We start from the raw sequence: 9,996 nt of genomic DNA, 5'->3' as shown, positions 1-9,996 counted from the left end.
GAACTTAGAGACAAAAATTATGCAATAGAATTGATTAAGAACCCTTTCTTTAATTATGTTCCAAATATCACATTAATATGTTGATAAATAAAAAAGTTACAGGTGTTTAATGAGACTAGTCTAAATTCATGATTATTTTAGAATTTAATTGAAACTCATGAGGGGTGTATTTTGGTCAGAAATATAGTAACGAAAGGGTTAAATATGTTAATTTATGTTCCAAACATCACTTTAATAACAACTAAATTTTCATTATTTTCAAAATTAATCCAAAGTCAGTTAGTGTATTTTAACTGAAATACAGTAACGAAGCTAAATCATTTAACAGCAAACATATTTGGTAACAATCTTGTTAGATGTTTTTTTGCTTGTTATTTTGTTGGTTGTTTTTCTTCTTCTAGAAGACATGGTGTAGTAATGATATAAAAGAAGTATTGAACTTACCTGAATTTACAATGCGATTGTCAGAAAAATGCCGAGTGAGGAATAAGGCAAATTTGTGACTCAGGTCAAAATTATCTACAGTAAAGGTAAATAAAATAAATAAAAGTTAAGAAAATATATGATAACATTATCCCTCCTCTTACTAATCCTTACTTGTTTCCAAACAGGGTAATATTTCCCCCAATGACTGGACGTGTTTGTGTGTATGTATATATATATATACACACACACACCTGGCACCCTTACTCTACTCATTCCTTGAAGGTCCACTCTGATATTCAATCACCATTTATATCACTTTTCAGCTTTAAACCCATGCCATATATATCTCATGGCTGTGATGGTCACACTCTTGATAAATGTGGAAAAAACTTTAGTTTGTTAGGCCTCAAAATCCTGTCACTACTAATCTGTCAAAAGTTGATTTTTTAGATATTTTCCTAGATTTTTAAACTCCTGCTCTAATAAACTGTATCATAAACCAAATGAGAAATTCTTTTACATACACAAACAGTCCTGTCATCCTCCGATAGTGTTTGAAAACCTGTTAGCTAACATTAGTAATAGGATATCCAATCTCTCTTCTTCTAAGGAAATTTTTGATAATCCAGTCCCCTACTATAACAATGTCATAGTTAACAGTGACTTCAAAGATAAGATATGTTACAACCCTTCTAGTAAAAATATGAATCATAAAAATAAATCTAAAAATAGACCTAGGAAAATAATTTGGTTGCCCCACCCCTCCCTATATGCTAAAACTAATGTAGGCAAAAAAAATCCTGTCTCTTCTAGGTAACCATTTCCCAGAAAATCACAAATATAGGAAGACCTTTAAAAGACAATTAAATTATCATATAGCTGCTGCCCCAGTATGAAGAACATCATCACCCATAAACATCAGCAAAAAAGACCACACCCAGTTGCAACTGTCAAGACCCGGAAGCCCACCCATGGGACCAGGCATGCATAATAAATTCCATTGTATTTGAGGCAGAAGTTACAGCAACGCTACATGATGACCTAACCAAAAAAAGAACCAGATTGAGTTATGCAAAGGCAACTTCAAAGACACTATGCAAATCACCTATTTTCTATCCGGCACAAGAACAAAAGTAAAGCCACTACGTTGCCTAGCCACATATGGGGCTTGAAGATCAACTCCATACAATCAAGTGGAAAATCATAGAAAATAAATCCATACCATATGTTAATGGATCTAAGAAATAAAACTTATGTGTAGCTGAAAGATTGCATATACTTTTCAGATTTAAGAATTCCATCGCACTGCTGAATTCCAGATCAGAAATTTTCAGCAAATGCTAACATAAGGACAAATTTCTTTCGGCAAATTGGAGGACACCAACCTCTTTGGATTGAGCAGCTGTAATCACAGACTTTGGATCCCTTTCGTTGATTCATTCTACAACTAGCTTTATTATAGTTTTGTGGTTGAAGGGGACATAACTCTAATTTTCTTTTCTTTTGCCTTTTCCCATTTTTATTCACTCTTTCACTTTTTGCATCGACCTTCTCATTTTTTCTTGTGCTTTCTCTTGTTCTAGTGTCTTGATTTGTAAATTGTATAGGCCATGTGCTCAGAGCCTGAAAGTTTCTTGGAGACAAAAGGCATATTATTAAAATTTGCCTAGACTACGTCTCCAATGCATGAAGACTTTAGTAGCTCATAACTATATCCTGTGTACATTAAATAACATTTACCTCTCACTGGATGGAGTACTTTTTTTTGTATGTGTGTGTTTGTGTGTGTTTGTCAGTGTGTGTGTGTGTTCGTCAGTGTGTATGGTTGTATTTCCTTGTGATACCTCTAAATGATTGTTGCTATCATACAGGCAGTACCCTTTTGTCCTTTATTTCCAACCTTCCATGAAAACATGTCTGGCCATGGGGAAATATTGCCTTACTTGGAAACAGGTGAGGGTTGGTAACAAGAAGGGCAAGTGTAAGTATATATATATAGATAAGCAAATATAGATATATCTTTGCAATGATGTAGTGTTCTCATTAATCAATTAAAGGAGTTGTTAGAAACGGCCATAATGAATTGACACCTGTATTTCTTTGTTACTCACTTATATTTTATATATACTGTGCTGAGTGGTTGGTGTTAGGATGGGCATCCAGCTGTAAAAATCCTGCTAGATGCCCTTCCTAATGCCAACCACTCCGAGAGTGTAGTGGGTGCTTTTACAAAAAGGGGCAACAAAACATCCAGACAGTTAGATGATACAAAAAAGGGACAAGAAAAAACAAGGACAGGTCATTTGGTGTTTTCTTTCTTCAGTCGAGTTCCAGATTATCTTTGCAAGACATGCACACATACAGAGTTCAAAAACCAGTGGAAACTTACCTGGAATATCAAAGAAATTTGCAGTTGGATGGAAATAGTTTTTCAATGCATTGTAGGAATTAATACAAGTGTCTACATAGAATTCTGGAAGAAACTGGAAAGGTATTTCGTGGGCGGATGCTTTCTCAATAGTTTTTAGAACCACTCGAAATATCCAGGCAACATCTATTTGCTTTGCCTAAAAAACAGATTTATACAAAATGTGACAGTACATATGGTGTAATGGTTAAGAGCGCGGGCTATTAACCCCTAGATTCCGAGTTCAATTCCAAGCAGTGACCTGAATACTAACAACAACAACAACAATAATAATAATAATATCGAAAAATACCTTAGGAATGAGAACCTAGGATCAAAATTTCCCCAAGACACCTGTTTGGGAAATGGGGAGTGTAATCAATGTAAAATGTGGGTGGAGAGGACAGTATAAGGATGAAGGATGGATATCGAGTGAAAGGAATAAATTTAATTTCTTATCCGGTAGAAAAATATAAAATATATATAAATATAAATCATCATAATCTTTTAATGTCCACTTTTCCATGCTTGCACAAATTAGATGGAATTTCTTAAGGTATATCTATGGACAGATGCCCTTCCTGTCACTAACCCTCACCTGTTTCCAAGCAAAGTAATATTTCCCCATTGCCAGACATATATTTCATTGAAGACTACAAACATTGCCTGTATGATGGTGATACTCATTTACAACCATCACGTGCTGTCAAAACAAGGACACACATACACTCACACACACATGTAGGACAGGCTTCTTTTAATTTCTGTTAATCCAATCTACTCACAGGGCTTTGGTTGTCCCAGTGCTTTAGTTATAGTGAAAAGACACTCTGCCAAAGTGCCACACAGTAGGACTGAACCCAAGATCAGATGTTTGGTTGGGAAGCAAGCTTCTTAACCACACAGCCACTCCTGTACTATGAAGTAATACATTCATTCATTCATTCGGTTCTCATTGTGCCTTGTAGCACTTGAGGCGACAGCAAGATCATTCCACCTCCTAACACTGACAGCATCCCTCAAAGCTTTTAAGATCTTTTGTTATTGTTCCCTGCCACGTTTCCTTTGGTTGGCCACCATCTTCTTTTTCCTAGAGGAACCCATTGCAAAACAATCCAGACAATTGAGTTCGGTTTATAGCGACAAACTCAACCCAGCCATTTCCATCTTCTTGCTTCGACAGTTTCTCTTAATGGTTTCACGTTAGCCTTGGTGCATGGTTGGCTATTCGAGACCATATTTAGCCAGTAGACCATCAAGATTCTCAGACCCCATGGTCTCCCACACAAATTAGTCAAGATGATTCGTTTATTGTATGAAAACTTTGAATGTCAAGTTGTACACAACAACAAACTGACAGAACCATTTGAAATCAAAACTGGATTCAAACATGAAAGTAATAAATACAAATACAATAAAACAGTTGAAAAAGAAACGAAATGAAGTTTACCTTTGAGTAAATGACTGCTATGACCCAAGCCATTTGGCGTCCAAGTTCTGAGATTTTCTCTTCAAAAACTGATTTTGCTCTTTCTAGTTCATATTTAATTTCCTGAGCCTGTCAACAGAAATTGATAGCATAAAGCTTGATGAAGGCAGATGTTGTCATTGGTGATGGGGGCTGGTGGTGGTAGTGGTGATGGTGGTGGTGGTGGGGGTGCTGATGGTGGCAACAGAAGTAAATGATAAAATATTTATGATATGCTCTGCCATTCCATCCAACACTATACAAGGTAGAGAAGCAAGTCATTTTTAGTTCTGAACATCATCCTCATCATCATCGTTTAATGTCCGTTTCCCATGCTGGCATGGATTGGACGGTTTGACTGGAGACTGGCAAACCAGAAAGCTGCACCAGGCTCCAATCTGAACTCACAGAGTTTCTACAGCTGGATGCCCTTCCTAACGCCAACCACTCCGAGAGTGTAGTGGGTGCTTTTTACATGCCAATGGCACAGGGGCCAGTTAGGCGGGCCTGGCATCGATCATGTTTGGATAGTGCTTTTTACGTGCCACTAGCACAGGAGCCAGTCAGTCGGCACTGGCATCGACCACGCTCAAATGGTGTGTTTTATGTGCCACATTTTGTAAATACAACAACGTAAGTTAATGAAATATTTGGAAACTCAAACTTTAGTGTGGTCATTGAACAGCCAAAGAAGAACATGACTAAGAATCATACTAAAATAAAATCAGGGACAGCCTAGGTGGGTTGGTACCAAAAGGGTTAAGGAATTGTGTGGCAGAAGATGTGGGAGATGTGAGTAAAGATGGAGGACGTTCAAATTTGATCAAACTTTAACCTACATAAAAATACAGTTTGTCGTTTAACCTTTTAACACTTAAACTGGCTGCATCTGGCCAAAATATTCTATCTAAGTTATGTTCAAACTGGCCAGTTCCAGACACTCAAACCCATCCTACAATGTCCTTGTAAAAATAAACAATCACAACATCCAAATTTTGAAGCTACAAGATAACATCTGTTTAATTCAAAACAATGTGGATAAAAAAGCATCAGAGTTGACAGAATAATTGAATGCAAAAGCATTAAAAGAGAAAGAAAAGGCAGAGAAGAGACAGGACTTACATCATCTGGACATTTTGCTAATTTTTCTTCTGTGTCTATTAATGAATTGATAAATTCATTCATATTGTCTCGTAATGCACTCATCTGAAACACAAAAAAGATATCATGAAAATATTGTTGTTTGCATTAGACAAATAAAATTGTGCCGGTGGCATGTGAACAAAACATTTGAGTGAGGTCATTGCCAGTGCCGCTGGACTGACTCCTGTGCAAGTGGCACGTAAAAAACACCATTTGAGCATGGCCGTTGCCAGTGCCACCAGACTGGGCTCCGTGCCGGTGGCACGTAAAAGCACCCACTACACTCTCAGAGCGGTTGGCGTTAGGAAGGGCATCCAGCTGTAGAAACTCTGCCAGATCAGATTGGAGCCTGGTAAAGCCATCTGGTTTGCCAGTCCTCAGTCAAATTGTCCAACCCATGGTAGCATGGAAAGCGGATGTTAATCGATGATGATGATGATGATGATGATGATGATATTTAAAGAGTTATCACCACCACCATAATTTAACTTCTGTTTTCCATGCTGGCATAAGTTGGATGGTTTGACAGGAGCTGGCAAGACCAGGGGGCCACAACAGGTTCTATTGTCTATTTCAACATATATGTCCTTCCTAAAGCCAACTACTGTACAGAGTATACTGGGTGCTTTTCATGTAGTACCATCACCAGTGCCTTTTATGTGGCACCATCACCAGTGTTATTTATGTGGCACCAACACCACCGTTTTTTTTTTAGTGGAATCAATACCAGTGCTTTTTACATGGTACCATCACAAGTATTTTTATACATGGTACCAACACTGTTGGTGAATGAGAAATATATGTACTCCATCATAGGTTCAAAGGAGTTAAATTTGTCCAGCAATGTGATGATGAAGGGCAACATATAATGAGCCCCTTCACTGCAGACCAGCTCACTAGCTAGTCCGCAGTGAAGTTCCTGTCTGCAGTTCGTCTGTTACAAGTCCTTGGGCAGTGCCCTACATCAGTACACTATTACAGCAACTACAAGAGATGAAGTCTTTAGGGATGACCCATTAACAACATGGTTCATTAGGAGGTGAAGGTGTGTAGCTTAGTGGTTAGGGTATTTGGACCAATAATACCACAAGAGCATGAGTTCAATTCCCAGCAGTGCATTGTATCTGTTCTTGAGCAAGACATTTTATTTCACATAGCTCCTTTTCACTCAGCTGGCAAAAGTGAGTCGTACCTGTAATTCAAAGGGGCCAGCCTTGTCACATTCTGTGTCATGCTGAATCTCCCTGAGAGTTACATTAAGGGTATGCATGTCTGTGGAGCGCTCAGCCACTTACATGTTAACTTCACGAGCAGGCTGTTCCGCTGATCGGATCAACTGGAACCCTTGTCGTCGTAAGCAGGAAGAAGAATGTTTTTTGGTTGATTAAGGTGAAGGTACTAAGAGCATCTTTGCCTCCATGTTCTGAGAAAGTTTGCTCTGCCTTGGCTCTGGATATGAATAGTCTTATTGGGGCACAGGAAGAGAAGGAGAAAAAATGCAAAAAGAAAAAAAACAGTGAAATTCTTAATCAAAGAATTGTGTTTAATTGAACATTTGCTCAAATCTGTCATCAAAATTATGACATTCATTTTGAAACTTAAGAAAGAATTTTTGTAAAACTTCAACTCTGACCTTTCCAAGTTGCTTGTGTGTCGCTATGTGATAGAGGGTGACCACACCATCAAGTAACTCTGTTAACGTTGCATCACCAGGAATTTCAGCACAGCTGGGGTCGACACTGCTCTCCAAACAATCATTACTGTTACTACGACTGCCTGAACAACAGAAATACAAACAGGACCCTATTTTGAAACATTAAATATCATATCATATACAAATGATTAGACACAAATCACAACAGTCATTTTTAAGTCCTGACCCTTGTAAATTTTATATTTTAAATATTTATTCAAACGCAAGGTCTGTTGTAGTGGATGGTTATTGTAAGGGAGATAATCACTTCTAGATCAATCATGACAGGACAAGAAGTTTGAATTTTAAATTGAAGAACAATGAAGATCACTGAATATCCCTTTAGCATTTAGATTATTCTATCAAATGTAATGCGTATTGACTCATATTGTATTGATTGTGCATTGTCTCATAGCATTGACATTTTGGTGATATAATTGTTTATTTTTACAATGACTTTGTAGGGTAGGGGTGAGAGATCACATCTGGCTGGTTTGAACATAAAACAGGTAGAATATTTAGGCCAGGTATGGTTGGTTTAAATGCTAAATGGACACATTTAATTTTTTTTTCTCTCATCCATTTCAAAGACCTTAAAATTTATATCAAAAGTAGTCATGTATAGCACCATTTCATTCTTATTTGAAATCATCAGCATGACATAACCTGAAGTAAATAAATTATACAAAATTCAACATTTACAAAGCAAGGCATTTCTTAGAGGTGGAAAACAATTACAGTGTGTGTGTGTGTGTTTTCTTTTTCTCCATAGATTATTAATAGTTCAGTAACTGAGAGAGAACGGAGAGATGTTCTTACACACAGACTAATTGCTTCCAGGAAGTTCTACCTAGCAAAAGACATTACTAAATATTAAGTTTTATTGTTTTAATTAGATATTATTGTTAATAACATTAGAAATGCAAGAAAAGTGCTGGCAGAACCAAGTTTCTCTCTACCAAATACATACACAAAGCTTTGCTCAACTCAGTGCTTTAGTTGAAGACGTTTGCCCAAGGTGCTGCACAGTGGAACCAAACCCAAGATCACAAAATTGGGAAGCAAGCGTCTTAATTACAAGGCCACACATGCACCTAGCCATGCCTGGGGTTACTATACAGAGACAGATACGGTAGTTCTTTCCATTGCGTTTTTCTTTCATTTCTAACTTTTTGCATTCATATTTCTACATTTTCATAAATGGGTGACTTACTTGTTGGGACAACATACTTTATCACGAATGAATGACTTTCCTATTGCTAACCACTCAACTATGAAGCAGAAAGTAGAACAGGTTTTCATCAGTCAGGCTAAATGGAGCAAGAAAGAGCATGTGCTTACCACAGCAATACAACAGCAGCAGCGGTATTTGTAATAGTAGTAGTAGTAGAAGTAGAAGCATCAGTAGCAGTAGTAGTATAGGACTGGTTAAGTTGATGTGGCCCTAATATTGGTTCCATACTAAGGCAGTGAGCTGGCAGAAACGTTAGCACGCCTTTCATCCTTTCAGGGTTGATAAATTAAGTACCAGTTACGCACTGGGGTCAATATAATCAACTTAATCCCTTTGTCTGTCTTTGTTTGTCCCCTCTGTGTGTAGCCCCTTGTGGGCAGTAAAGAAGTAAGAAATGTTAGCACACGGGGCAAAATGCTTAGCGGCATTTCGTCTGTCATTACGTTCTGAGTTCAAATTCTGCTGAGGTCAACTTTCATCTTTCGGGGTTGATAAGTTAAGTACCAGTTGTGTACTGGGGTCGATCTAATTGCCTGCACCCCCACTGCACCCCACAAAATTTTGGGCCTCATGCCCGGAGTAGACAAGAATATTGGTCCCATATTTTGGCACAAGGCCAGCAAGCTCAAGGGAGGTGGGTCAGTTAATTACACTGACCCTAGTTCTCATCATCATCATTTAATGTCTGCTTTCCATGCTGGCATGGGTTGGATGGTTTGTTCTAATAATTGCTTAAACATACAGATATTTCTACTTTTTCCTATCTTATTTTATTGCATTTTTAAATATTAGGATACGTTTTTTGAAGTTACAAGACCTGAAGAGTGTCCTCATTCTGAGTGGAACTTATCTTGATCGATTTATTATAGATTGCACAGATCTTTTCCACTTTTATGTGGCCACGAAATGCGCGTAGTCTATTATTCACTTTCGTTTTTATTAAATTTACTAAACCGAATTCAATTTTTAATCTAATATTTTACAGATTTTAGGATTTTAAATTTTCTCTTGGATTTTTTAGATTTTTAAATTAGTATTTTGTAGAGTACGCCTTTCTTGATGGTGTCTGATGTCCTTCATCGTTTGAGTTGCATCATAGTGATTCTTCTCTAAATTATTAATATATATAGAAATATATAAGTCTATGTATGTGTTTTTGCATGCATGAATGTGTGTGTGTGTGTGAGAGCACACACACACTACAGTGTTGGGATATCAAACAATAAAGATGGGTTTTATGAGGCTGCTTTGACATCCTTATATGAAAGTGATATCATCAATGGTGTTCCAAATGACCCCATAACCCCTAATCGGGTAACAGGATCTGCTGCCACATCCACCACTCCTTACTCCCTGTCATTTCTCTATTTGATTTACAAAGAAAATAACCAAAAATAATATGTTTTGTCTTCTTTTCTCTCTGAAGAATTCTTTCAATCGGAAATAAATGGTAATGTATAATAAATGGAAGGTTTTGGAATGTTTCAGATGAGGAGGGGGAGAGTGGGGGGAGAGGGAACAAGAGAGGGTGAGGCTGGGTGGAAAGAAGCAGAGGGATGGGAGAACAGGGAGTAAAAAGGGAGAGGAAAACAAGGAAGTGATGGGGAAGAAGAGGAGGCTTGTGG

General features: G+C 37.6%; 1 protein-coding gene across 1 annotated transcript in view; it reads right to left on the bottom strand.

The window, feature by feature from the left end:
- The window catches only part of LOC106882205 (E3 ubiquitin-protein ligase RNF123), a 105,287-nt gene that overhangs the window by 21,210 nt on the left and 74,081 nt on the right, over positions 1-9,996 (bottom strand). Inside the window, exons 21-25 of the mRNA XM_052974121.1 lie at positions 7,078-7,247; positions 5,424-5,507; positions 4,284-4,391; positions 2,816-2,993; positions 445-519 (exon numbers count right to left, since the gene is read on the bottom strand). Coding sequence (XP_052830081.1) covers positions 445-519; positions 2,816-2,993; positions 4,284-4,391; positions 5,424-5,507; positions 7,078-7,247 — 615 coding nt within the window. The remainder of the gene's footprint in view (positions 1-444; positions 520-2,815; positions 2,994-4,283; positions 4,392-5,423; positions 5,508-7,077; positions 7,248-9,996) is intronic.

Source organism: Octopus bimaculoides, chromosome 1, assembly GCF_001194135.2.
Source record: "Octopus bimaculoides isolate UCB-OBI-ISO-001 chromosome 1, ASM119413v2, whole genome shotgun sequence".
Taxonomy (NCBI): Eukaryota; Metazoa; Mollusca; class Cephalopoda; order Octopoda; family Octopodidae; genus Octopus; species Octopus bimaculoides.
The sequence above is the reverse complement of the archived record's forward strand: the minus strand, read 5'-3'. Positions and strand labels throughout refer to the sequence as shown.